Source organism: Anopheles bellator, chromosome 2 (assembly GCF_943735745.2).
Source record: "Anopheles bellator chromosome 2, idAnoBellAS_SP24_06.2, whole genome shotgun sequence".
NCBI classification, from domain to species: domain Eukaryota; kingdom Metazoa; phylum Arthropoda; class Insecta; order Diptera; family Culicidae; genus Anopheles; species Anopheles bellator.
The window spans coordinates 14,883,841-14,910,028 of record NC_071286.1 but is presented as its reverse complement, the minus strand read 5'-3'; the positions used below and the strand labels follow the sequence as shown (position 1 = coordinate 14,910,028).

The following is a 26,188-nucleotide window of genomic DNA, read 5'->3' as shown; positions in this document are numbered from 1 at the left end:
TTACACAGCACAACACAGCGAACCCCAAACTGTCGACTGTTTTGTGTGCTGTGCTGTGTGGTCATTGGCCAGCGTGTCGCCCGTCACTACCACAGACAATGCCGGCAGCTTTTTAACAGAACTCACCCTGTTGCGTGCGATGGGGAAGAGAAAGCATGGTGGGTTTGGGAGGTGAAACTCCCAAAAAAACGCACGTGGTGGACGCGCAAACAAGCCGAAAACCGGTCCGGCTCACTAACACTAACGGGCGACGGCTCCCGCTGGTCGGCATAAATCCTGCAGACGTGTGCGGAGGGCGCGGGATTCCCAAAACTAGGTCGAACAAGTATTGGAATTTCTACCCCTTCGGCTAGGTAGGGTCTAAAAGCATTCGCAAACATTTCGACAGATAAAGTCAATATACAAACGACCAACCCGAAATGCTTGTCCCCCGTGGCCATAGGAGAACATATATTCTACGCACGGCTGGTCATCAACCTCGCTGGGTGTCCTTGAAGCAAGAATTTGTTGACCCACGCGATTGTTTTGATCGTTTCAATTTGTCCCGATTCCCGACTCGGGACAGGTTTATCGCTCCACACGCCCCGGCGGGGCTCCATTACTCCAACTCACAACAAACAAAAACCGCGATCAATCAGCCGCGTCAAGTGCGAGTAGTGCGATCTCGCGGCCACAACGGTGAACGTTCAAAGCTCAACAGCTCAAAACGCGCTATCATCCCAGAAAGGCGTACACAGTCCTAGGCCACCACGAGGGGGCCACTCTCTCGTACTTAGAACATATTGAAAACGCCGTTCTAATGGTCCGATGACTTGCCAGTTTTCGCCTCGTTCGGTACGATTCAAGGTCCACCAGCTTCCACAAGGCGCAGGTGTTCAGTTATGAGTGTGTCAGAGAGAGAGAGAGAATTCTCCCTACGACAGATTGCGAAATTGATCTTCATTTGCGCTCCGTAGCTGTTTAATGACCCCCGGGTGGCCTATTGCATCCCCATGCGCAATTCATTAACAACTTGTTGCAAACCTTATCGTGCTCTGCTGGCGTAAAACGGGTACTATCGATAGCGTTACCGGCGACAAGCTTTGGCTACCCCAAAACGTTGCCCATCTAATGTTGGCCAAGGCTCAAACCGAGTGCCAAATAGCGCTCTCGTAGCCGTTACACTGGTGGCGTTTAAAATGAATGAATGGGTTTCATCCAATAGAGAACATATAATCACTCGCATCGCTTCTAATCGCACTAAATGCCCAACCCACAATGGCGTCACCGTTAGCTTGGAATGGCATCCGCACGATCGTTCGGGTCATAACGAGTCCATCAATTTCCATCTCCCCAGGGCCGCTTATTACACTTTTGCGTAGCAGCCCTAGGCTAGGTTTCGCGGTTCGAAGTTTTGCCTCATCATGCAAAAAGTACCACCACCATGGAGACCTCACGGCATCGGCAGAGTACTGGCATCTCGTGTTTACGACCCTTGACATAACCAAAAACTGAAATTTATTACGCAACTTTTCGGTTACACAGCATCACTGGTCGATCGCAATTCCCGGCATGCGGGCCCTCTAACAGGGCCCGCAATGATCGTAGGACGATCGCCGAAAAACGAATGGTGATCACTTTTGTATGTTTTGCAAACAAAAAACCGCAACACGCAGGGACGTTCGTGTGACCTTAAGTGTAATTATTGGTCTCGGTGGACACACCAGCATCTGTCCCGCCCAGCCTACAATCGGCCAAAATTGAAACCGCGCGGCCCGCTATCAGTTAGGCGCGTGTTGTGGCGCATGTCGCCCCGGTCATATCTCTAAATCTCGCCCCACGTTCCGGCCGCCTCGTGCCACTTCCGGCCTTTGTCCGCCAACGGTGAGGGGGGCATGCGTAACTATGATTGAAGGTTGAGCTCGCGGGTCGTGCCGGGTGCGATTCTGCGGCGCGTCGCGATCAGTTCCGCGCCGACGGTCGAGTGTAACGGTTGCGTCCTGTTTAAATTACGCTGCTGTCCCCTGTTTTGTTGTGGCCACTGCTTCGTCGCTCGAACTCGCTGCTGCTGCTGCTGCTGCTGAGATGGCGTTCAACAAGGACGAAATGCATCCGCCGAGCTGGATGGACCGAGCGTTCTTCGAGAAGGTCCTGCGGCACTCCGAACGCGATAGCACGCTCGCGGTGACCGGCTGCCGCATTGTCCCGGGCACCAAGCCGGGCGACCACTTCGCGAGCATCATCTTCCGGGCGATCGTCACCCACAACAAGTCGCCCGCCGAGGTGTCGCTGATCGTGAAGACGCTCCCGTTCGAGGACGGGCTCAAAAAGGATCTGCTCGACGATGGCTACGTGTTCGAGACGGAGACGCTCATGTACACGGAGATAGTGCCGGCCATGCACAAGCTGCTGCGATCCGTCGGCGATCAGACCGTGCTGGGCGCGAGGTAAGCGCACCTTTACGCAATCGATTAGGGACCGTGGCGCGTGACCATCCTGGCGCTCTGGCGCCCAGGAACTCTCGCCGATAAATTACGGCACGAGGTGACGAACGAGAAGCGTGTCCGCGCTATCGCTATCTGCAGATAGCCATGGTGTGTTGCCATGGAAGACAATCATCGATCATGATGGATTTGAGTAGAAGCAGAGTCGTGTTTTTATCACCCGTTAATCAATTGATTACGCACCCTTATTGTAATTTTATGCTTTCAATTGTTCGCCAGATTAACTCAGCTTGCACTTGATAAGAATCGTATGTTTGGGATATTTGTTCACGGGCCCTTTTGAGTAATGGATCCGTCACTCATTAAATATGCGAAGAATTGCATAATATGCACCCATCAATATTAATACCCTGTCGCATCCACGCAACACTTGAATGGCTCAATTGAGGCATGAGGCCCTTAGCAGGTGGGTTAAATATGAGCCCCTTAATCGAATGGGATGTAAAGTACCTTGTCAGCGATTCACTATTCACACGAGTCAGTATTCTTTCTGCGTCCTACCGGCGGACCGGTTCCCAGTACATGAGAACCCGAAAACATCGTTTTCTCATAACCGACGCGACATTAGCATCATTTACCGTATGCAAATAAAGGCACATGATGGAATGCCTCAGTGATACTACGCCGCGACCTCGGAATTGTTAAGATAAGACATTAATTACTCCGATGCTCTTCCCAAAGACTGCTGTACCACGAAAAGCTGCCATCGTGGGTCATGGTGTTTGAGGACATCGCTAAGCATGGCTTCGAGATGAAGTCGAAGCAGTTGGACTATGAAGAATCGAAGGTCGTGTTTGCCAAGTTAGCCCGCTGGCATGCCACTTCAATGATGCTTGCCGATGAGGTACGCTAGTCCATCCGTCCGTTTCACACCTGCCTGGTCCACTCATTTCCCCCGTCCCTGTGGTCGCTTATAGATTCCGGCCATCAAGAAGCTTGCAAAGGGTGTGTTTAACCTGTTCGAAGAGAAAACTGAGTTTTTGAAAATGTGGCAAGCCAACATCGAGATACTGGCATCGATCGTGCCGGAAATTCCGGGCTGCGAGCAGTACGGCGATCGGATACTGGCTGTGAAGGAGAAAATTTTCAAACGCGCCGCCACTATCTACACGTATGACGCGTCGTCCCTGGTGCACGTCCTCAACCACGGCGATTTTCACTTCAAAAACATGATGTTCAAGCGTACCGAAGGAAAACTGGACGACATAATGCTGGTAAGGAAGTTTGCGAGACTACTCGACTAACCCTTTGACCGATCCCAGCCGATCGTTTCCGGTGTATAGCTAGATTTCCAGTTGAGCGTTTGGGGTACGCCAGCAGTTGATCTCATTTACGCCATGTACAACGCGGTGTCGATCGACACCAAGGAGGCGCACCGGGAGGAGCTGATCTATTTCTATCACCAAGAGCTGGTCGAGTGTCTGCGAAAGATTGGCTATCTTCGCCGGTTACCAACGTTACTCGATATTCAGGTGGAGATCATGAAGTGTGGCCACATGGGTGAGGAAACTTATTTTGCCGGTGGTCGCATAGACATACTTACTGAGCTCCTTCCGCATCCCCGCCGCATTTAGAGTTCCTACTGTCGTCCACGTTCGTGCCCTTCATGTGCGTAGAAATGACCGAAATCATGGATCTACCCGAGGATGGTTCCGGTTTCGAGATGGACTTCGCTAATACCGATAAGCTGGCAGAGAGTTTCAAAAAATGCTTCCGGACGCCCGTCTACGTGGATTTCATCACGAAAAACCTGCCGAAATTCGTCTACAAAGGCTTCGTGGACCTGGATTAGCTCCGAAGGAGGCTCCTGCCGGTGGTGACCGTTTTTTCCCGTTTACTGGCGATTTAGGAATAAAATGAGTATTTTTCCAATAAAACCTCTACTGGCAATGCAGGGCATTGTTGATACGTCAGGAACCGAAAGTTTTCGGCCGTTGTTTAACGAATACCAAGCATTGGTTTATCATCTTGTCTTTGTGATACATAAATAAGACGAAACACAATCAACCGAATCTATTTCCATTGCCATTGCTTCGTTTCCGGCAGAGCTTGCAATTGCCGGGAACTTAAGCTTTTTATTCTCTGCATGTTCGCGCACGCTTGGCACGTGCGGGACACGCGGGATGTTATAGGGGAAATAAAAAGTTTATCCACAGATGACAATGGTTCAACGAGGAGACCGAGGAGACGACGGAGTCAATCCACCATCGGAATTGCTGCTTACAACTCGATGATGCGTTGACCAGTTTTGCTCGTCTTCTCGAGGAAGTCGGCGTACTCCTGGTACGGGGTTTTGTTCAGCGGCAGGTCCTTCCACAAGTCCGGCGTCAGGAAGGCGTACGTCTTGGCAATGGCGGCGTACGTTGCCTTGGCAAAGTTACCAAGCGTTGTCGTGGAGCCACGGGTGGTGGTGTAACAATCGTCGATACCAGCCATCTGGAGCAGCTTCTTCGGAACCGGGGCCGATACGATGCCCGTACCACGGGGAGCCGGAATCAGACGCACCAGAACGGAGCCACACTTGCCGCTGACCTACGGTAAAAATAACATAACCCATTAGAGAGAACGAAACTAATCACAGTTCAAGCGAAACATTGGCGCTTTGAGCAGTGATTCCATCAGACGCTTATAGAACGTCATTCCAGTGGTATGCAGCCACCTATCCGTGAAAACCGCATAAGTTTTGAATTTTTCTCATCATTTGGAAGCCACGCCAATCGGTTCGCTTAGTTTGTTAGGCCACACAGCATTCTGGCTTACCTTGCACGGTACGGTATGTGGTTTACCAATCTTGTTACCCCAGTAACCACGGCGGACCGGGACAACGGACAGCTTGGCCAGGATGATGGCACCGCGGATGGCGGTGGCCACTTCCTTGCTGCACTTCACACCAAGCCCGATGTGACCGTTGCTATCACCAATCGCCACGAACGCCTTGAAGCGGGTACGCTGACCGGCACGGGTCTGCTTCTGGACGGGCATGATCTTCAGCACCTCGTCCTTCAGCAGACGGTTCAGGAAGAAGTCGATGATCTCGAACTCTTTGATCGGCAGCGAGTACAGGTAGATCTCCTCCAGCGTGCGAATCTTGCCATCCTTCACCAGACGGCCCAGCTTCGTCACCGGAACCCATTCCTTCGAGTCCTCCTTGCCACCACGACCGCGCCCACGGCCACGACCGCGACCTCGTCCGCGACCGCCGCGTCCACCACCACGCGAGCCGAATCCTCCTCTAAATCCACCACGGGCTGGAGCAGCGTCCGCCATTCTGCACAGAGACGAAAAGATGCTCAATTAGGGTGGTTCACGAGTTTGGAGGTTAGGGACACCCAAGGTGTGCTGCATTAATTTGCGAAATAACCAAACTAACGAAGCACATTCTTTGTATTACCACAAAGTGAACGAAAAGTTAGGACAAATCTTTGCCAACAGAGTAAATGTAGAAATTTTAGAAGGCTTTAGAGCGAAGAACACGTGGCGAAGAGCCGAAACATCCATTGCTCACAATTGGGATGTTCGAGGTGCAAAACACGGGTAAAACAAATTAATGCTCAGCAATTTAGTGACTTTGGCAACGTTTTTGCACAAAGGAAGTTGGAAAAATGGTTGACTAGCTCTGAAATTGACTACCTCTTAGCCGAGAAACGCAGAAGACCATACTTACTTTTTAGGTGTTTACTGTAATATTACGGAAACCCGAATGAACGAGTCGTCATTTTCGTCGAACCATCCGGCCGTCCGCTTGTGCCGCGCATCCATAGTCGTACCCCATGAGATTCCGGTTTTCAGCGAACGTGATCAGAAGCTCTCTCTCTTACTCTTTCGTAGTTGGTCGTATAACGGAGCGAGTTGCGAGCATACCACGCTTACGTGCCGCATAGACCCTGGACTTAGCTGTCAAGAAAGTTACTGGTACTGTACTTTTGTCAAGTAAGTTAGCAATAGCTGCGTACTGTTGTGCATTAACCGATAAGGATGCAGACATATTTTAAACTGGTCGTTAATGGTACTTTATTAAAATTAGTATTTTAAATTTCTTTTTGGGTCTCACAAGGATTATTATGAAATTTTAGCAAATGATTTCTAAAGCATTGCAATATCTGTTTGTAATTTACTTGTACAAACTACATAACAACGGCAAAACTGAAACCAGCTCTTCAACCGTATGATAAATTCCATTTTTTAGAAATCCTCAATCTTGCTTCGGAAAATTCTATTTCAACATTAACCGTCATGTCTACTAATTACACAGAATGCACAAAACCAACATTGGACTATCGTTATCAATATCAATTTCTAATCATTTGTAACGATTCGTTCAACTACTTTAATAGCCACTGAAAGCAAAGATGCTTGAGATCGTAAGAATAACATATGACAACATCATAGCAAAATGAATTGGCATCTTCCAGTTGTCGCCAACGACGGCAACTGAATGATTTGCATTTCGGACAACGAATAATTGTAGCACGTGCGTTTCATCGAGTACTTTGAATATATTTTGGATTACTGCCGATAGTAATATGTGAATAGAATTTAATGCACTATTCAATAGTTTACTCTCCTACCGTCACGTCATTCCTGATTGTGCCAGAAACATTTTCAACCCGTGCAGTAGGTATTTTCGTCTCGACTCGACCTCACATTCGATCTCACTTGTAAGCGATACCTCAACTATATTGTTTGGCGTGTGTTAACGTGTGTCGTGAAGTGAAGCGTTCGAAGGTAACGCCGGAGGTTTCAATTGCTGTTGCGCATAATAATGGTTCTGATTCAAACGTGCACGTGATCGTGTCGAATAGGACCGAATCGGTCCGTCCAGAAATTGTGTCTATGGCCAAGTAAAGAACCACACACGTTCACAACGTTCGTTCGAGCGATCTGAAAACGCAAACTAAGACTTGCCTACCCCTTTTCCAACGCATCGAAAAGGATTTCACGGTCGCAACGAGCTAATACCGGCCGTTCCACTACGGAAAACGGGAGGGCACGTGCGTCATTTTTTGCAACCAGTCTTTCTTCCACCGTTTTACCACATACATATTTTTTTCTTCACAAACACAAAGCTCATCCGCACATTCGGCAACGAATGTCATAATTAACACAAGGCAGCACCCGGAAAGGGTTGTTCTGTGGGAAGGTCGGGGGAGGTGAAACACGAAATGGAAACACATTCGAGCTACTCTACTGTTCTTCCTCCCTCTATTTACAATAATATTACTTACTTCCGCTAAAATCAAACAATATCCAATATCCCGTGTTCATACGATACAATTTGCTCAATAAACTAGCACTCGTGATGAAACAATAGACGAGCATAAGGATCATCTCGAGCCATCATTCGCCTCGAGGTCGATCAAACGGAACGGGAGTTCTTGGCAAAGGTCTGTAATACCACAAATGGTACGAAAACAAACAAATAAAACACGTAAGAGAGAACCGTACAAACACTTCCAGTACCTGGAGCTGATTTTTGGCCAACCTCATGAGCGTGTCATGAAGATGTTTGAAACGAAAAATGGAAACCTCAATAAAACCATAAGTGCTACCCCATCCAGTTGTGGATCGTTGGTGATTTGACACGGCATTGGAACGCAACCGACAGGCATTAAAAAGTGGACAGTTGAAACCCGTCGACACCATTATCGTCATTACTGTTTCCTCTTGTGTCCTTTTCGTCTCGTGGTCCACATTCAGCATTACATCTTGCACTCTCGTCGCACGCGTCCATCGTCTACATCCTTGCGTACTGGGTCCCGTTCATTCCCACCCGTTTTGTAACCGTTCGCTCAATAAGCAGTGCCATGCAGAAGAGGAGGATGAAGAAGAAGAAGGGAGGACAGTGGTGTGTGCCCCGGCAGAACTCATGCAGCACACATAAAAACGGTGCCATCCGTGCGCGCCTGTGGTGTGATGATTTTGAGATGAAACAAAAGTGACATGGGCGGCCTTAACATTGCAAGCATCGGAAGACGTCCTCTACGGGATGTTCATCCGTTCTCTCTCCCTTTCTCTGTCGCTGATCGATCGCTGCCCATTACTGCGTCGTAACCGCGGCCGCTGCCGCTCGGTACGCGCTCTCGAGCGCCGTTTTCTGTTCCGCCGTTAGTTGGTTGATGCAAGCCTGGAACAGGTCCGGGTTCGCTTCGATCTGCTTCACTATCGACAGCATCCGTTGCGCTTCCGGATGCGGGACGGTTACTGCCTCGCGGTAGAAACACGACGCAATTATCGACACGATGCGCGGTAGGTTCGCATTGTTCTCCCCGAGCACCACCGGATGGTTGGCCTGGATTAGATCGCACAGGTAACCGTACACGTAGACTGCCTCGTCTTCGTCCTCACCAACGGGTAGCCAGGAGAACCTGCGCGGAAAGAGTGAACACAATTAGAATAGCAGTACGCGATCACCGATGCGTATGGGGTCTCGTAAGTAAGTGACCAAGCTCAGAAAAGGTTAAGCCATATGAAGGAATGTCGATCCCCAGCCGGATGAACCGGTAAGACGTGATTTGTTACCCTTTCTCATCATGTAAAACCTTCCACAATTTCGACCCAAATGGCACGGCCGGAGGCCAGCTGAGACTTACCATAGTGCGATGATTTCGTCCGGATTCGTAATTGCCTTGTTGTTGTACTTCAGAATCTTCGTGATGGCCGAAATAGCATTTTCCGTGGGGTTAACGTTCTCTGGCTCGCGGCTATCGGGTGCCATGATGATTTCCATCAGCACTGGAATGGCCTGGGCGCAGGTGACGGAAAAGTGTTCACCGCCATACTGTGGGGAAGCGATCGAGAGAGACAGAGAGAATGAAATGAGTTACAGGGTACACTTTTCTTCTTACGCACAACTTTAAGAGAAAATGAACGGTAATGATTGCAAGCGAGGTAACACACTACAAAACTTTGCTGCAGTAACGGAGTTCGCTGTGTCTTGTTGGCACGCTTCAAATGTTTGAAATCAACGAACCATGGAACGAGCTAAAGTGAATCGTTTTCTTTCATCTATCATCCCCAACGCGTCCATTGCGGATACGGGTTGGTTTCTATTTCCCGAGTATGGTGCGCTTCCAAAAGTCAAGTGACCGAAAAAATTCTACGCATGGCTTGGCTTTGGCGTCTGACCGTTCGGTCGTGGGTTGAATGCCCAGCACTAGCTTCTGTGCCATGAGAAACCGTCGCAGTTTAAAGCAATAATTGATTACCCCTTCAATTTACTATAAATTTGGTGATCACTTGAAAAACAAACATAAATGGAGCAAAATTTATGCATTTTGTTAAGAGGACACATTAAATTCGGTTTCGATTGGACAAATATAGACTTAAAGCGAAAGATTCCTCAGGGTTGTTACATGATCAGCGGTCACACGTTCTGATACGATCGGAGCAAAATAGAACCATGGCTGGTGCTTGTAGCTTGCCAAAACTCTACCCAATTAGCAACACTTACCAGTCCAAGTACACCAAATCCGTATACGGCCGCCTGTCGCACTTCCGGCTGTTCGTCTTTGACGTACTCCAGCATCGGCTGCAAGAAGTAAGCCTGATACTGAGCACACATAGGTCCCGTGAATTCTGTTTGGCGTAAAAAATGAAACGAAAAGTAGCATGAAAGCAACGTGACAAAACAGTTTCCGCTGCATTGAAAAGTCTGGAAGTAGTTCAGAAAAGGTTAAGCCATCGGTAAAATAAAAGATAATCATACAGATATCAGACACTTTCATCCGATCATCACGAAGACACCGGTAAAAACCAATCGCTCCGAATCGGGCCCACTTACCGATAAGATCGTCGAATATGCACAATCCCCACTGCCGATCGGCCCACGGGCTGGCGGGGTTGAGCAGCTTCACGAAATGTGCCACCAATCGCTGGAAGGACGGCAGGAACGCTTCCTTGTAGGTGACGAACAGTGCGTGGATGATGTCGGTGATGCGCGACAGCAGATACACGTCGGCATCGTCCTCTTCGGCCAACCGCTCCTCCACTCCATCGTCGTAGTCCTCCTCCTTGCGCGCTTGGGCCCTCTTTTCCTCCTTCTCGAAATGTTGTGTCATAAACTTGTCTACCAGCTTCAGGACCTCTTCCATCGCCTCGTTCGACAGACAAGCGGCACCAAGCGTTTCGATGCAGCGTCCTAGCGAGTGGAGCAGCTCGGCGAGTACGTCCGGTTCGGGCTCGGAGTCGATCGCCTTCAGCAGCTCTGGACAGATGTACAACCACATGCCCTCCAGATACTTCGGTCCCTTAATTTTCGCACAGTCCAGCAGATAGGGTAGCGATTCTGCCGCCGCCGTCCGTACGCCGTCGTGGAAGTAGAACTTCAGCATCGGCACCATCAACCGGACGACTTCCTCGGCATAGTTCGCGAAACCATCCTTCAGTTCACGCGCGTAGCAAACGAGCATCTCGCATGCCGACGCCTTATCTTCCAGACCCGCCGTACGGATGACAAAGTTTTGCTGCTCGCCCAGATTTACAAACTGCCAGTCACTATCGTTTTCGACGCCTTGCATCTCATCGTTGTCCAGCATAGCCACTTCCGGTTTCATGGACGCCGTACGCATGACCGGGCCCATCACCAGAGGCAGGAACTGCTCAAACTGCTTGCCCAGAATCTTGCAGATACGCGCCCATGCCGAGATCAGGTACGACGTCTGCGGATCGTCGTCCGGCAGATCGCCCTCGGTGTGGGTCTTTAGCAGCATGTCCATCACGTCCGATGCGTCCGTCATGAACTTTTCCGCCCCGACGGCCAGTCCGATCAGGCTGACGCACTCGATCGTTTTGCCGCGCAGCAGCCTCAGGTCGTCTCGGTTGCCCTCCTTGATGATGTACTTCAGCGACGGCATCAGTCGGTCGTAGTACACGACAAAGTCCTTCTCCGTCGTGTCGGCGACCGACGCGATCGTCGTCACCACCTGTTCCAGCACCAATTTTGTGCCCTTTTTGACCAGCTCCTCGAACTTGGACGTTAGGATTTGGACCAGCTTGGCCATGATGGCGTCCAGGTAGCGGGTGAGAATGTTTCGCGGGCAGTCTTCACTGAAGTTCACCAGCGCCGCCCCAGCGTGCGCTTGGACGCGCGGATTGTCCACATCGTCCAGCAGATTCAGCAGCCCCGGGATAACCTGTTCGTGGAATTTTTTCTCGAAGATCGGTGCAAAATCGGTCGCCATCTGACCGATCGCATTGCACGCCGCGTACCGTACACGCGGATGTGGATCCATCAGATACTTGAGCACATTCTGCATGATGCTTTCGAGCATCGCCTCCATCTGTTTCTGACAGCCTTCGCCGGCCGCCGAGATGGCCATCAGGGCGGCGTGGCGCTGCTTCCAGTCGGGGCTGGTCAGCATGCCGGAAATGTTGTTAGCGATGTACGGTAGAACCATTTTGCCGCCGAGCCCGCATGCTAACCGATCGAGCGCCGATTCGGCGATTATATTGTTATCACCGGTGTCGTCTTCGGCGATCTTGTCCGACACTGACCACTCTTCGTTGTCCTCCAGATCGGTCATCATTTGCAGCACAAGCGGCACGAGCACCGCGATGTACTTTTCCGCTCGCTTGCGCACCATAGCCGGCGCGTTCTCGGCCAACGATACCATCATCTCGAGGGCGAGGTGCCGTAGGTTATCTTCCATGTCGACCGTGCTAAAGATTTTCAAGCACAGCTCAAAGATCTGCTCGAGCTGCGGCCGGAAGAACTTCGGCACACCCTCGGCCATGTCGATTAGCAGCTGCATCAGGTTTTGCGGATCATCCTGCTCGACGCTCTCGGCCGTGATGTGGATGACGCGCGGCAGCAGATCGGCAAACTGGCGCTTCACGTCTTCTTCCTTGTCGTGCAGCAATATGAACGCCCCGTACGCTCGGACCGCCTGAAAACGCACCTCCTGGTCGGAGGACGGGTCAAGGTACTTGCAGAGCATCTGTTTGATCAGCGGCAGATGCTGCGCCTGTTGATTGCCAAAGATGCCCGGCACCGAGGCAAAGATGCGCAGGGCAGATTCCTGCAGCTGAACCGACGGTGCACTCGCGCAGTGGAATAGGAACTGCAGAAACTCGGGCCACTCGTTGTTGCCCTCGGCGTCGATCATGCAGCGGGCCACCTCGGCCACCATCTCGCAGATCTTACGCCGCATGCTACCGACCTCGTTCTGCTGCAGTGTCAGCAGGATCTGTTGCTTCAGCTGATCTTTCGCCTCCGGTGGGAGAGGTTCGTAGAACTCCTGGAACTCGGCCGACACTAGACGGCGCAGCAGCACTGCCGACAGCATTCTCGCTTCCTCCGTCATTTGCGGATTTTGAATCGTACCGAGTAGATGTGGTACTTTCGCTTCACACGGCAATGCATTGTAAACCTCCTGGTGTGGGACGGTCCGGTTTACGGTCGGATAGTGGCAGGAACCACGAACCCCCATCATCATCATCATAATCATCGTCATCGTTGTTGACGTTTGATTACGTGAGGTGCGGTGCGCATGCAATGAAAAAGATAACAGATGAACAAACAAGGAAGAGAGAATCGATATCAACATCGAAGCAACCCAATGCCGATATGGCGTTGTTGCCCGGCGAAGGCTATGGCGATCCGAGTGGGCGATGGTGACATTGGTGCATTGGGTCACGGAGAAGCATGAATCATTTGGTATGCGAAATGGTGGTTCCCAAAAAATCAATAAAACGCTCCATTGTCACCGGTTTCGACCGGATTGTGTGCTCGTGCTTTACGGGCAACAGAACGTTCACGATGGCGCTACTGACACTGCATGACAAACAGGGGCTCGCGGGCACACAAACACATAACTCATCCGCGAAACTGTGCGGCGAATGCAATCGTAGTAAGCACATGTTTCGGAAACGGACGGCAAGCAATAGCTTCGCTGATCCGTTGCCGGTGCGTGTTTTTTCAGCGGATAGTAGCCACCGGCAATTCCAACGGAGCCGAAAAAGGGTTGAACCAATTCACGCAGGCAACAACAGCTCCGTTGACAGTGTTCGCCGTTTGCTACGCAATTCATCCGCCACACTAACACACCTCAGGATCGATTGACAGGACGGGAATGGATCACATGAAACACGTTTTTCGGCAGGAATTCGAGATCGCGATTCACGTTGCTCAGTGGATGAGAAAACCATCTAGGAGATAATTCACAACTCTTGCGCCATCGGTCGCCGGCCGGGCTGAAACCGGAAACACTTCGCACATGACAACACACACCACACCACCATCATCTCGAGTCCACGACCGAGCAGCAGTCCTGCCGAAAGTGGCCGCCGTCCTTGGCCATACGCCGTTTGGACGTGGCTTACGTACCTCTGCTTTCGAGCGGACGTCATTATCCGTCGACAACAGCGAGCTCATGAGCTGCTGAAAGTTGACCTGATCAGGAGCAGCCATCGCTTCGCATTTACTACTTCTACGACTGGAACCTCTTCAGCACGGCTGCAAACGAACGTGCGTGTCTTGCCGCGGCTGCCACTGCTTCTGCTTCTTCCTGCTCCGACTCCTTACGCCGTGCTCGACTATCCTTACACGCTGTTCGCGCTCGAACCTACACACGCACCTGCCTCCTTCCGACGGCCACGCGATCGCGGAATGCTGGTTTCGCTCACAGTCGGTCACTTTCGGAGCGCTGCGAACGGGTTAAGGGATGTTTAGTCTGCACGTCGTCACGGCGCCAAGGTGTGCTCCTCGTGGAATCGGCAATTTCTGACGGGAAGAAACGTGCGAAAACGAGAGCGAGACAGCTGCGAAAGAGCGCGCTCAGCCGCCCGTTGTCAGGAAGAAGAAGCGCGCACTTTGCTGGCAGCGGCCGTCGGCGGCTGTTTCGTGTCGTTTCGTGTTGCCAGCAGTGTAAAATGTTCAAGGTTGCTACAATGGGCACACCCTGATCACAGTTTTGGCAAACGCTACAGCACAGAAACACCGTTTCAGTTAGTAATTCTTGTTCCAGAAATATTCATTCATACGGCATACGTTGATTTTTTCAAATTGTACTTTGAATGATGTTAAAGTGCATCATCAACTGACGTTTCGCTCAATGATTTGAGATGCAAACAGCCGCCGAAAAAAGTTACAGCATGTAGCAATCTTGGCCCTCCTTTGACAGCTTCAGTCTGCCGATTTGTTTTGCTCTTCTGGCCCTCGAAAACGCGAGCCGCGAGCCGGTGATAAAAACATTAGAATGTCCTTCGCCGCAAATATAATTACGTCCATTGGACGAGCGCTCTGGAAACCACAGTTGACGACCGTGCGCTACAGATACCATGCTGATAAGGTAGCCCGGGGACCGTTGGTGCGACGTTACGGATACGAGGATAACATTCTTCAACGGGGCCTTCTGCCCCACCTGGACAATGGGCAGAAGCTTCCAATGCCCGACTACAAGTATGTTCCGGCCGTATAAGATAATGAGTGGGAGATACTTTTCCCCCTCTACTACTTCGTTCGCTTTATTTGTAGACCCAAGAATGCCTGGTGCGAGAAGCGAGCGTTGTTCGGCCAGAATGACTACATCGACATTCTCGGGAACGATCGGTTGCATCCCACACGTGTCCTCTACTCCGTACCATCTTGGCTGCGCGGAATTTCGGGCAACGAGTACCAAGTGCTGTTGCGAAAGCGCAAAATGCTGAGTCGCACCATCTACCCTAACGCCCGGCCGACAAAGTGGCGCGACATGGAGAAACGCATTTCCTATCTGTACCGTTTTCTAAATCGCAAAACTAAGACAGGGAATTCGAATGTTTAACCAGTGGTTTCTGATGCTGTGCACAGCTCCGTAGTGAATAATGAATAAATCGTGTTTGTGGTTTTGGCCAAAGCAAAGTTTTTATTGTGCGATTCTTGGCATGTTATCACTATTTTTATCTTAATTAAAAGGCTGCACTCGATTTCACTTCGAACATGAAACAATCGAGGCGGAAAGGTCACATACGTCTAATAATTGATGAAATATTCATATTTTAAGTTAGATCGTTTCTAATTCATGGACAGTACGATTGTGTCAAAAAAGTACACTACAAGTACAAAAAAGTACAAAAGTACAAAAGTTTTTGGTAAAGATTGTAAGACGCTCCGATGGAAGTCTGCGCCGGTGTTGCAGGTCCTATCATTTTACACATTTTACGACATTTACACATCTCTTGTCGAAGGCTGGAAAATACTGCACTGGTGAAACTTTCGCAGATATTTTGCAGCTTGGCACTCGTTCAGACCTTTCGCTACATTATGGCACAGCTCGAAGGGATCCTGAATAACGAACGGTCGGTCGTACGCGAACAAATTTAGCCGGTTAGGGTCGTTTTTATGTTGGCACATGTAAGAACGCAAGCGAAACATTTCTGTGGGTATTCCTGATGCGTCCGGGCCATGAAACATGCTTTTCTTTATGCCATAACGCCCCAAAAATGGACAGACAACGTCAGTCTCCAGCGAGAAGTTTGGGTCCTGGTTACTGTAGAAGGCAAAAAACTGTTTCGTTAATGTGCTGATCGGCATGGTGCACGGCGGTATTTGCAGTTGCGTTAATGTGTGCATGGTAAATCCAGCATTCCAGTCTGTGCATGAAGTATGAGTCACCGAAAAGCAAACGAAAAGAAGCGATAAAGCCAACACTGTCGGTGCAGTCCTAGAGAAACTAGTTTCTTACCATCAATATATCTTGCTGTGCGCGAATCATTTTGCAAATGATGAACAGAGGGCAATAGGTTGTGACATTGAAAGAAGAACACAGCCATCAACGCGATGGCATACCCTGTGAGGCTCGAATCGCTGTTCCAACTTTTAATGTAGCACACCAGCGCCCGACCTGCAAACAACAGCGGTTTTAGCGTAATTTAACTTTAAGTTCTGCAATTCCAACACTCACAAGTGGGCTGCAATTCGAACAGGTAATTTAACAGTGAAGAATTGCAGTGTGCCAGTCCACTCGTGAACGAAATGTCGCACTTTAGATTAAACGATTTATGAACCACTTGCAACACCGGAATGCGTGCTGTGGCTGTTACACATAGAATCTGCCATAATGGATTTCTCTCCAGAATTACCGCACACAATTGAACACTTTTCCGAGGATCAAGTTTCCCAAAACTCCCCTTTCTTCCGCAGTAGTTATTTTGCAGATTAGCAAAAATGTCAATATCGCTCTCAAACGTGGCCGTACCGAAGAACCGCGAACCGAAGAGGTAGCATTTCGTGAGCGGAAAGTTGGGTATCAGGGAGGACGTTAGGTCCATCACAACCATTGCGTTTCTCTGATCTTGCTGGATGTAATAGCTCTCCAAGTGGAGTTTTCTCGCCACTTCATCTGCATCCTTGCTTAAAAATGTTTTCACTTTTTTCGAAAGATATTCCATGTTTTTGGGAATGCAATTCCGGTCCAAATATTTTGACCCCACTGCAGCCGGCGTTTCCAGCGGCAGCGGCGGATTAATGGGTGGGTCTCCCGGCCCCGGTGTTTCTATTTCCGACGATGACGTTGTTTTTGTTTCGTGCGTCTGCCAATGCGAATGTGCGTCTTGGCGACTGTTGAGCGCTTCATTGCATTGGCGACACAGAATTACGTCGGTCTGAAGGTAGAAGTTTTTCACCAGTGCTTCCTTGTCCTCCTCATCCGGCTCAACGGTAGCGCCTGCGATAAAAGAGTCTATGATGGCCACAAGTTTTAAAAACTGCGACAACGTAAAATTGTCCGCACTCTTGTGGTCCGAGTCGAACGACTCCATATTCTTGATCAGCGCATCGAGCAGTAAATTGGTAGAGATGGTTTGGTCACCCTGCAACAGAGAATGTAAGAATGTTCACAAGATGTGAATGTCTACAAGAATGTGATCCAATATCATCGTTTGTAGCATCTTACCATCTTGCCGAGCACAAAGAACTATAAACTGAACTGAGCCGCGTCGCGTCCGACTGGCAAATAAAGCATAGTGACAGCATAAGCTAAGGCTGCGCACGATCGAAGGCAACCCTGGAACCACGCGTGCATCGCAACTTTGTTTGAATAAATAGTGACGTTATCGATCAGTAAAAATGCGCGCACTGATGCCGTTGGTAAGAATATTGGGGAAGCTGTGCTATCAATCTGGCTATCAATCTGGCTATCTGGCTGGCAAATGAGTCAGATACGCTCAGATAACACTCACAACACTCAGATAACACTGTTGCAGCTTTCTTACCAAGTATAATTTAAAGTATAGATCTTTCATACTATATTATTTTCTTGAAATATTTCTTTTAACTTGGGGCTCGTAATTCATGTACCACGTGAGATTGCGAGCAGTGGATTAGGCGAAGCAGGAATTAAGAGGAAGGAGCATGAATGAAAGTCACGATCGGTGCTATTCGCGTTCGCCACGTTTTATGCTCAGCGTTATAACGGTAACGGTCCATCGTAGGCCAAGCGTGCCGCACTACAACATAGATGGAACGCACCATGTCTGGCCAGCGTCTGGCGTGCATCGTAAAATCGTGAGCCAGATGTGCGGGGTTGCCGGAACCTCGAATCAGTTGTCTCAGTAGAAAGGGAACGATTGTCGTGGAATGTCGTAGAATTAGGTAACTGATGGTGCCAAAAACTACGATCGAGTCGATTCCAAAGTGTGCAGAGTGTCTTGTGCAAAACATAAATGTAATGTGCGACAATAATGATGGTCCAACGTTCTTTTGATGTTTGTTATGTTCGTTCATATCTTTTGAGCAAAAGTCTGTTTTTAAAAGTGTGTAAGGAAGCGTTGAAAGTATTGGAAAACTTTGAAATGCTGGTGTGCAGAAATATGATTGTAACCCGACGCCAAGTCAAGGGTTCCAGACGAGCCGACATAGGACCACGTCCGAAGGGAGGCAACTTATAGCTTCTTTCTCCGACGTTATTTTTATTCCATCCGGCACATCGGCACATGCCAGGCGTTTGAATTGGCAAACGGTGTTGCTTTGTAGCGGCCGGCTTGGAAACACGATCCGCCTGGTAGTCGAATTTCGTTCAACCATTCTGAAGAACGTACTTCTTCTGGCTGTTGCGAATCAAGCACAGATTAGTGTCACCGGGTACGACAAATGTGGTTTAGAATGTGGAAAATCTAGTGGTGTTTAATGATTGACGAAAACATGTGATGATTGATCGATCATCGTTGACCTTATTGATTCGTGGCTTTAGGCTGAGCAACTCAATACTATTTATCACAAGTCACGGAAATTAGAATAACTTATGAAGGAAAGGATAAAGTTATTCTTCTGCTTTAGTGGATCCTTCTGATAAGCAGAAACGTGATAGTAGAGATTCCATCAATCTTGCGTTGATCAAATGTCCATTGCACGATTTAGTTAACAGATGTAGCATATTGTGGAGGCATTCGACATTCTATTTCCGTCCCAATCATCATCAATCTTGCCGGACGACGGAATTACGGCGACGCGCCAGCTACCCCGAATGATTTAGCTCGGCCAACAAGAATAAACAATCGTCGAAGGCTTTCGAGTTTGCCCATCTCCACTGCAAAGTAATAATTGTGAATCGACAAACATCTGTGTTGGCGTTCGAAGCCGGGATAGCAATGGAAGTTTAATCAAACGAACCCACACGATGGAGAGAGTTAACAAAGTATATCACGCATCACGCAATTTTGTGTTCAAGTATATTCTGGCGGTAAGTTTGTTCGTCGTTGTTTAATCAAAGTTGTAAAATGAAAGATACATAACCGGGGCAGAAATCTTTTAGAAAGATAACATTGTAGTTTGATTGATAACAGAGCTGTGTTTAGTGTTTGGTTTAATAACTTTCTTTTGGAACACTTTTTATTTAGCTACTGTGGACCGGTTTCAATTTTGTCGTTTTCTGTAAAGCGTTTAGTAACTATCACCAGGATGCAGAATACTATTACGTTGCGAGAATCCTTGGAGTAAGTGCAGGCTTCCGCTGTGGGAATTTTGGGAAGAAATATTGCCACTATGTGTCTCTTCACTTTCACAGAATGGCTTGTGCGTGTCCCGTGGAACTGCACCAGTACTTAATGTGACCATTGCCCTCATATCCCTGCCCACAAGTAAATCGTTCAACCTATTGCTACACAAAATATTCGGAAGATGCTCTTTGCGCCTCTTGGTGCACTACTTGGAAAAGGTTAAGGTGTTGCATTTACTTATGGGAGTCTCTCTCATCATCGTTGCAAGTAAGAATGTTTTCAAAGTGTAACTTGCCTGAGATGTTCAACCTCACGAACGGGATATCGTTCCGTTTTTTTCTTAACCTAAGTCATTCACAGTGTAGCGCACTTTGCAAACATAATCAATTTCGTGAGCAATTACGATGAACGCTATCGAGAGATAAATTGGGCGAATGGGCCTGATGACGTAAGTTTCCTCCCCACGAAGTTTTCCTCCAAATGGCTGACGTATTTTATTCGCTTCTACACACGCGACAGAACATCTTTCGCCTGCTGTTTGCCACCCCGACGGGATTTTCCGGATGCATTATGCTGCTGACTCTCGGAGCAATCGCTTGGCTTGCCAGACGGTCGGTGCGGGATCGTTTCTACAACCGATTTGTGACGTCACACCACCTTTTTCTAGTGTTCTACGGCATGATGTTTTATCATCCCCTCAGGTTGGTTGTTGCCGAATGCTGCCAACGTTTATCTTTAGTATCGTTTCACTTCCTGTTTCGTTGTTCAGCAATATAATTAAATACCAAACCAATACCGACAGACACAAGATCATGTGCGATACGGTCGATAACGCCACGTTGCATAGTAACGAAGATCTGCTGGTTCTGTGCGAAGAGCCGCCCCAATTTGCTGCGGGCGTGAAGCGCGCCTGGATTTGGCCGTTGCTCGGTGTAATGATTTATTTCGTCGACATTAGCTTCCGCTATCTAACCTCACACTCGCACCGGTATCGCGTGAGGACCGAGCAAAGCTACGCGATGGCCGGCTATGCGGTGCATCTTCGTTTGCAGTTCCTTCGCAAATCAACCGTAAAGGTCCTCCCGGGGCAGTACGTTCTGCTGCAGTGTCCATCGATTTCGACCCTGGAGTGGCATCCGTTCACCATAACGGAGGTATGCGTACTACGACCCAGTCCCAAACGTTTGATTTACAAAACAACCCGTTCGCCCCTCAAGATTCCGACGGATGGCAGAAATAGCGTAACGCTGACCATCAAAGTGCGCGGAGATTGGACCGGGGAGCTGTATGAGAGGGTGGTCCAGCGGGAGCAATTCCGCCGGAGTCTCGGTGGTGGTGATCCGTACCGTCAGATGGAGTTTCTCCTCGACGGCCCGTACCCTTCAGTGATGAGCACGATGCTGGATTACAAGCGAATTCTATTCATTGGTGCCGGCGTCGGTATTACACCATTCGTGACGATCTTGAGACGACTCTTGTAAGAACAGCTGTTGTCTGTTGATTTAGAGTGCCCACTACAGGATGGTGATCTTTTTACAGGACCTCCAACATAGACTATCCGGCCCGGGTTCATCTCGTGTGGGTAGCGCGCAGTCTGGAAACGTTTCTGTGGTTCGCGGACGATATAGCCCGATTGCAGGAAAAGGTGTGTAGAGCCCTCGAGAGGTATCGCTTGCGACGACGATTGGAATGATTGGAATGATTTCAGTTCTGGAGCCAAAACAAACCGGATCGCTTCAGGGTGAAGCTTTGCTGGACGCAGAACTACGATGAAGCGCTTCTAGAGGAGTGTTTCGGCGATATGCCTGCGATTAAATCGCGGATGCATCGTGGACGACCGGATTGGGACGAAATCTTCCTCGATTTGGTAACGCTGTATCCTAAGTAAGTGACATGGGCACCAAGCATTAATGTTCGAGTAGAGCAGCGATTCAGCGATTTGGTTGTGTTTCTCTAATGCCCACAGGAAGCTGGTGTCGGTATTCAGCTGTGGTCCTAAGGAGCTCACCAAAGAGATACGGGCAAAGTGCAAAGAGTTCAGCAGACACGGGTGTACACTAAGCTACTTCCACGAGGGATTTGGATAACGCGCAACAGGGTCATTAGTCTCGTTCTGTTGAAAACATTCTACTTTCAAACAGACCGCAACTGTGTATGTGTGTTTTCTGTGCTTATTTATTTATGTGAAACCATTTCGCTCCCTACATCAGTGTTGTCCGCCAAGCACGTGGCAGCACGTTTGTTTTGGCGCTAAAAATAAAACATGCTCTCCGTTCCTTTTGTAATTCCCTTCCAATGAGAAGCTTTTAACTGGGATAGAGTCTGGTGTTGCATCAGTCTGCTGCACGATGTTGACCCTGAAGTATCTGTATGTTAAGCCGAACTTCAAAACACCCCAGGAGGCTGTCGAGTGGGACAAGGTAGTGAAACTTGTAGTGGCCGGGCAAGAGAAACAGTCTATGGAAAAATTCTGCAATTTCCTTACAGCTTCAAAAGCTGATCGCCAACGTGCGGCAGTTTCATGATGACTTCGATCGAATTGTGCTGCACAAGGACCTCTTTCGAACCTTTTTCTATTACTACCTGCAAGAGATACGGCACCGTATTATACGCATTTTGATGGACTTCGCCAAGATTGAATGGTGTGAACCGAAACCCGAGGGGCTGCCCGTGGACCCTTACGGATTTCCTGCCGCAGAACCGGTCAAGCCGAAGAGCAAAAAGAGAGAACCGGACCACGTACCGGATTACACGATTCGAATCAAGGGTTACAAAGAAAAGTTTCCGTTGATTTGCTGCGATGAACAGTTCCGCACGTTATCCTTGCTCAGACTCCACTACTACGCTGTGCACGAGAAAACTTACCTATTGGCGGCCACCACTTGTGAGGTAAGTAGCGAAAATGTTATTTTAAGAGAAAACATTCTAAATCCTAGAACGATTTATTCTTTTCTAACAGATGAAAGCAGCCCTTCTCCGGATGGTAGTTTTTCGCAGAAGTTTGGATGATTTTTTGAAAACCAGCATGAAGGCAAACAACGGATTGTGCTTGTATCTTACGAAAATTCTTCGGAGAATTATTTCCGTAATTCGTTATTAAGTAGTATTAAAGTTTGCCAACGACTCTCACGTGGGAACGACGGCGATTACTATTACTTAACATCGCTCAAATGTTCGAAACGGTATAGTTGTAAGAAAACACCCATACCTCGGATGCACAAGTTTTGCTGTTAAGTGTTACGACACTCTTGACCAAACAGGCATCTATTTCAAAACTCTAGCGTTGCGTCCAGGCGTCTCAGTATCCGCCGTAAATTCAGCAGCAACTCACAGCTCGATTCCTGCCCGACGGTCAAATAGTTTTTTAAGTGCCGCTCCAAAAACTCAATCTTCGTCAACGACATCTTCAACTGCGGTTCGAAAGGATAGGGGGAAAAAACAATAAAATGAAAACGTTAAGCACGAGCAAGAACAATTGGAAGTGATCCGTTTACTTCACAAAGCGACGCCGATTGGAGTACTTTTTTATTGTGGACCTCTTCGTAGTGCCGCCGGAAAGCATCCTTATCACTGTACATTTGCTGGTCAAAGATTGCATGGGAAAAAGGATTGTGAATATCTTCGCCATTTTTGGCAGCTACACTGATTCGGTAGAGGCTTACCCCACAGCAGTCGATTTCCTTTCCCGTAGAAGCATCGTTTGGCAGTGTCGTGAACTTTTTCAACAGTAACACCACCTCGTCTCGCAGATTATGAAGGTGATACAAGAACAGACTGCGGTACAGATCTTTGTGCAGTAGAATTTCGTCATAGTCCGCCAGGAAGTTGCGTGTTTCCTTCACCACCTGTTCCAACTGGATTCAACATAAAGCACGAGCGAGTGACTTGGTTGAACCAAAAGATATCAAACACCTCTAACTTACTCGGTCCCAAGTGGACTCGTCGGATTTTTGCGCATCAGGAATCATCGCACGCCAATGTGTGTCGCTTACTACTGACATCAATGGGACACAAGTGTATCTAACGTCTTGCAATCCGACTTCTACTCAGCTGATTCATGGGCACCCTTGCCAAGGTCCAGAGTATTCGAAGAGCCGAGATTTACGCTCCTCCCCCACTGGCGACGAAGCGAAATAAATCCCGCTCTCGATCTTTGTTCGTCCAAAGCAGAATCGTGTCCGTAATCTTGGGACACTAGCCAAGACAAACCAAAGCCAGTGGAAGGAAGGTCAGCGGCGTCAAAGGGTTTCAATGTCAAACGGCGGGCAGAACGGTACTAGTTGAAAGCAAGCCACACTGGTAATTTTTCAAAAAAGTATTACAATAATTTGCACAACGTCAATAAAAGTCAACCCCAAAGTCGTGCTTCTTTCGATAGGCGTTACCCAGGACTTAGGAAGGCGTTTGCTCGAACCCCGAGCTACATTGTCTCAGTTCCGCACGCGCATCTTAGCGCCGGCGGTAAAAAATAAACTTTCGTTCGGCTGTCTACTGTTGGCCCTCGAGTGGCTTCGGCGGTCCTTGAGCCTTGCTGCCCGCGAATTCCTTGCGCCCATCTGTGAGCGGCTTTTCACGGCCCCTTGCAATGACTGTTACCGCATTTTTGCCATAACGGTTGCGACTCGACGTCGCCTTTTGGGCATGACGAATCATGAGAGCTGCACGCGAACGGCGACGAAGCAATACCGAGCGCGATCGAGCCAAAGAGTGGCACGACCGTCGGAGGGGCCCGAACACGGGCCGCAGGATAATTTAATCTCGCGATCATCCGGACGCCGCACCTATCATAGCTTTGCAGGTGTTCTGCGCTGTTGCTTCTCGTCATTTAGTGGCGCACTTCCATCGGCAACAGTTCCTACCAGCAGCGAACGGTCACAGTTGCGCATTTCCTAGACCTAGTAACGAATTAACGTTAACGAATCAATCAGTGAAACCGGCGAGCTAAAAGAAATGGCGGAAGAAAGCAAACCAGTGCCAGAGGCTCCAGTGGCAGAGGCTCCAGTGCCAGAGGCCCCAGCGCAACCGGAACCAGCCAAGGAGGCGGAACCAGCCAAGGAGGCAGTCAAAGAGGAGGAACCGGCCAAGGATTCGGTCGAGGTTGAGGAGGAGGTAGTATTGGAATCGGATGCCGAGTCGGAAGAGGCAGTGCCACAGCTTTCGACGTTCGAACGGGTATGTGATGACTAAGTAGAACAGTTTGGCATACGGTTTCGTCGATTAACGTGTGCACTATCGTTGACAGCTGAAGCTGTTCCTAGTCGACACCAATCACTTCCTTGGCGAGTACGACGATCTAGTGGAGTCTAGAGAACAGCATAAAAGCATCTTCCTGCGAACGGTGAACGAGCTACGTGATCTGCTCGTGGCGCTGCTCCAACGTTACATCCTGCACACGATGGTTAAGGAAGACTTTCTCTACAAGCACATCAAGTGCTGTGGCGAGGTAGGCTATGTCCCCCGAGTCCGATTGGCTATACGGTAGTCATTTTACTTATGATTTCGTAATTTCCTGCCCCCAGGAGGAAGTGCTTCTGAACACGGAGGAATTCGAAGAACACTACGAGGAAGTCCACAAGGAAGGTGACAGTGCGGTTTCCCTGCCAGAGGTACGCCAGGTCCCAGTCTCGCACCCGCTTAAAACAATGTGTTTAATCTGTCGATGTTTCCCTTTCGATCGTCACAGCTTGCCACGATCCAGCAGTACACGGAATGCGTCCGAAGATACATCGCGCTGGGCAAAGCAGTGAACAACGATCTGCTGTTTTCCCTGAAGCGACTACTGCGAAAGAGTAATTCGGTCCTCGCGGGGCACCTGGGATAGAAAGTGACCAACCGTAGCGCGACCGAACCACCCTGAAGTTAGCTCCTAAGGCGACCATGAATTGGGGGAATGCCATCGAGTGACGTGCTCGAAATCATTCAATTATATTTCACTAACTTATCTTAAGCCTGTATTAAAAGTGCGTGCAAAATAAATGTTACCTCGGAAAAGATATCTCATTGAGTCCATTGCTGACATCCGGAACACCAGCGGGAATGATGACGCTTCCGGTGTGTTAGACCAATGTCTGGGTTGGAAAGAATTGTTTAGACGCGCTTGTGTTTCTGATTTATTTTTATCGGATTGGTGTGTAGTGGTTCCCCTTTGGCATGGTCAATGTAAGTCAACAGGGCCATGTTCGGTTCTGGTAACCGTGGCCGTGAGGGCTTCATTATCCTTACTTCTTCCTGTTGAGGCGGTCGTACGAAGAAGAAACCATGGTCTGTGCCCCGACGTGTGCCCGCAAACGGACGCAGGATTACAGCTGCAAGTACCGCAATGTAGGTAGAGTCTAACTACAGAAAGAAACAGAAAAACAGTTACCCTTGTTTCCGTACATCAGCTGAACAAATTCACAACCGATGTGGAGCACTTTCTGGAAGAATACGATCATATTGTGCAACATTCGGCTGCATACCACAGGAGTTTCCGGCGTGATTTGAAGCATCTGCACGACGATATCGAGCTACTGCTGCAAAAGTTTCAACACATCCAGAGCATCGGGATCCGGGGTCAGTTGTTCATGGAGAAGTTTTGTTGTGGAGTAAGTCAAAGTTTGTCGTGGTTTCGGAAGCGACCAGGATTTCATGCGTTCGATTACCGCCAGGTTCTTTTTGAGGACTCTAACGACCGGAAGAACCATTACTTTCGCTTTCATAACTTTCCCCGCATCGTTCAACCGAACATTGTGCAAGTATGTGAATATGTTAGTCGCTAAACAAGATAATAAAATGTGTCCGTATGGCATTCGCAG

General features: G+C 49.0%; 10 protein-coding genes across 11 annotated transcripts in view; 6 read left to right on the top strand and 4 right to left on the bottom strand.

The window, feature by feature from the left end:
* The first annotated feature begins 1,959 nt into the window (after positions 1-1,959).
* LOC131212951 (uncharacterized) lies at positions 1,960-4,399 on the top strand. The gene is made up of 5 exons (XM_058207048.1): positions 1,960-2,426; positions 3,165-3,327; positions 3,401-3,697; positions 3,767-3,983; positions 4,058-4,399. Exons 1-5 carry the CDS (start codon positions 2,065-2,067, stop codon positions 4,273-4,275), a joined length of 1,257 nt encoding a protein of 418 aa, XP_058063031.1. The 5' UTR covers positions 1,960-2,064; the 3' UTR covers positions 4,276-4,399.
* A 96-nt stretch (positions 4,400-4,495) lies between these two features.
* On the bottom strand, positions 4,496-6,246 carry LOC131212954 (small ribosomal subunit protein uS5). The gene is made up of 3 exons (XM_058207051.1): positions 6,148-6,246; positions 5,244-5,751; positions 4,496-5,015 (listed from the first exon to the last, which is right to left on the bottom strand). Exons 2-3 carry the CDS (start codon positions 5,748-5,750, stop codon positions 4,704-4,706), a joined length of 819 nt encoding a protein of 272 aa, XP_058063034.1. The 5' UTR covers position 5,751; positions 6,148-6,246; the 3' UTR covers positions 4,496-4,703.
* Positions 6,247-6,971: 725 nt separating this feature from the next.
* Positions 6,972-14,163, bottom strand: LOC131212949 (importin-5). Its single transcript, XM_058207045.1, has 5 exons — positions 13,807-14,163; positions 10,264-12,853; positions 9,934-10,058; positions 9,074-9,261; positions 6,972-8,848 (listed from the first exon to the last, which is right to left on the bottom strand). Exons 1-5 carry the CDS (start codon positions 13,888-13,890, stop codon positions 8,521-8,523), a joined length of 3,315 nt encoding a protein of 1,104 aa, XP_058063028.1. The 5' UTR covers positions 13,891-14,163; the 3' UTR covers positions 6,972-8,520.
* A 457-nt stretch (positions 14,164-14,620) lies between these two features.
* On the top strand, positions 14,621-15,315 carry LOC131209496 (large ribosomal subunit protein mL51). The gene is made up of 2 exons (XM_058202580.1): positions 14,621-14,880; positions 14,956-15,315. The coding sequence occupies exons 1-2, from the start codon at positions 14,678-14,680 to the stop codon at positions 15,242-15,244; spliced, it is 492 nt and encodes a 163-aa protein (XP_058058563.1). The 5' UTR covers positions 14,621-14,677; the 3' UTR covers positions 15,245-15,315.
* LOC131209495 (terminal uridylyltransferase Tailor-like) lies at positions 15,311-17,395 on the bottom strand. 2 transcript variants are annotated; one of them, XM_058202578.1, is made up of 4 exons: positions 17,354-17,395; positions 16,364-17,270; positions 16,145-16,303; positions 15,311-16,052 (listed from the first exon to the last, which is right to left on the bottom strand). In XM_058202578.1, exons 1-4 carry the CDS (start codon positions 17,354-17,356, stop codon positions 15,628-15,630), a joined length of 1,494 nt encoding a protein of 497 aa, XP_058058561.1. In that variant the 5' UTR covers positions 17,357-17,395; the 3' UTR covers positions 15,311-15,627. The 2 variants fall into 2 exon arrangements, with proteins under 2 accessions (XP_058058561.1, XP_058058562.1); XM_058202579.1 differs by having other exon boundaries at positions 15,754-15,949.
* A 1,646-nt stretch (positions 17,396-19,041) lies between these two features.
* On the top strand, positions 19,042-21,684 carry LOC131211402 (NADPH oxidase 4-like). The gene is made up of 10 exons (XM_058204844.1): positions 19,042-19,138; positions 19,296-19,391; positions 19,463-19,661; positions 19,745-19,842; positions 19,914-20,095; positions 20,164-20,548; positions 20,612-20,871; positions 20,934-21,039; positions 21,103-21,278; positions 21,361-21,684. Exons 1-10 carry the CDS (start codon positions 19,076-19,078, stop codon positions 21,479-21,481), a joined length of 1,686 nt encoding a protein of 561 aa, XP_058060827.1. The 5' UTR covers positions 19,042-19,075; the 3' UTR covers positions 21,482-21,684.
* LOC131208298 (uncharacterized) lies at positions 21,669-22,654 on the top strand. Its single transcript, XM_058200978.1, has 3 exons — positions 21,669-21,814; positions 21,882-22,283; positions 22,354-22,654. The coding sequence occupies exons 1-3, from the start codon at positions 21,743-21,745 to the stop codon at positions 22,492-22,494; spliced, it is 615 nt and encodes a 204-aa protein (XP_058056961.1). The 5' UTR covers positions 21,669-21,742; the 3' UTR covers positions 22,495-22,654.
* LOC131208299 (uncharacterized) lies at positions 22,419-23,462 on the bottom strand. Its single transcript, XM_058200979.1, has 4 exons — positions 23,318-23,462; positions 23,057-23,248; positions 22,889-22,975; positions 22,419-22,804 (listed from the first exon to the last, which is right to left on the bottom strand). The coding sequence occupies exons 1-4, from the start codon at positions 23,393-23,395 to the stop codon at positions 22,664-22,666; spliced, it is 498 nt and encodes a 165-aa protein (XP_058056962.1). The 5' UTR covers positions 23,396-23,462; the 3' UTR covers positions 22,419-22,663.
* Positions 23,463-24,172: 710 nt separating this feature from the next.
* On the top strand, positions 24,173-25,389 carry LOC131211403 (uncharacterized). Its single transcript, XM_058204845.1, has 4 exons — positions 24,173-24,566; positions 24,637-24,837; positions 24,914-25,000; positions 25,078-25,389. The coding sequence occupies exons 1-4, from the start codon at positions 24,345-24,347 to the stop codon at positions 25,213-25,215; spliced, it is 648 nt and encodes a 215-aa protein (XP_058060828.1). The 5' UTR covers positions 24,173-24,344; the 3' UTR covers positions 25,216-25,389.
* A 170-nt stretch (positions 25,390-25,559) lies between these two features.
* Positions 25,560-26,188, top strand: part of LOC131208744 (uncharacterized) — a 987-nt gene continuing 358 nt past the window's right edge. The window contains exons 1-3 of the mRNA XM_058201582.1: positions 25,560-25,715; positions 25,778-25,978; positions 26,042-26,128. Coding sequence (XP_058057565.1) covers positions 25,653-25,715; positions 25,778-25,978; positions 26,042-26,128 — 351 coding nt within the window. The 5' untranslated portion in view covers positions 25,560-25,652. The remainder of the gene's footprint in view (positions 25,716-25,777; positions 25,979-26,041; positions 26,129-26,188) is intronic.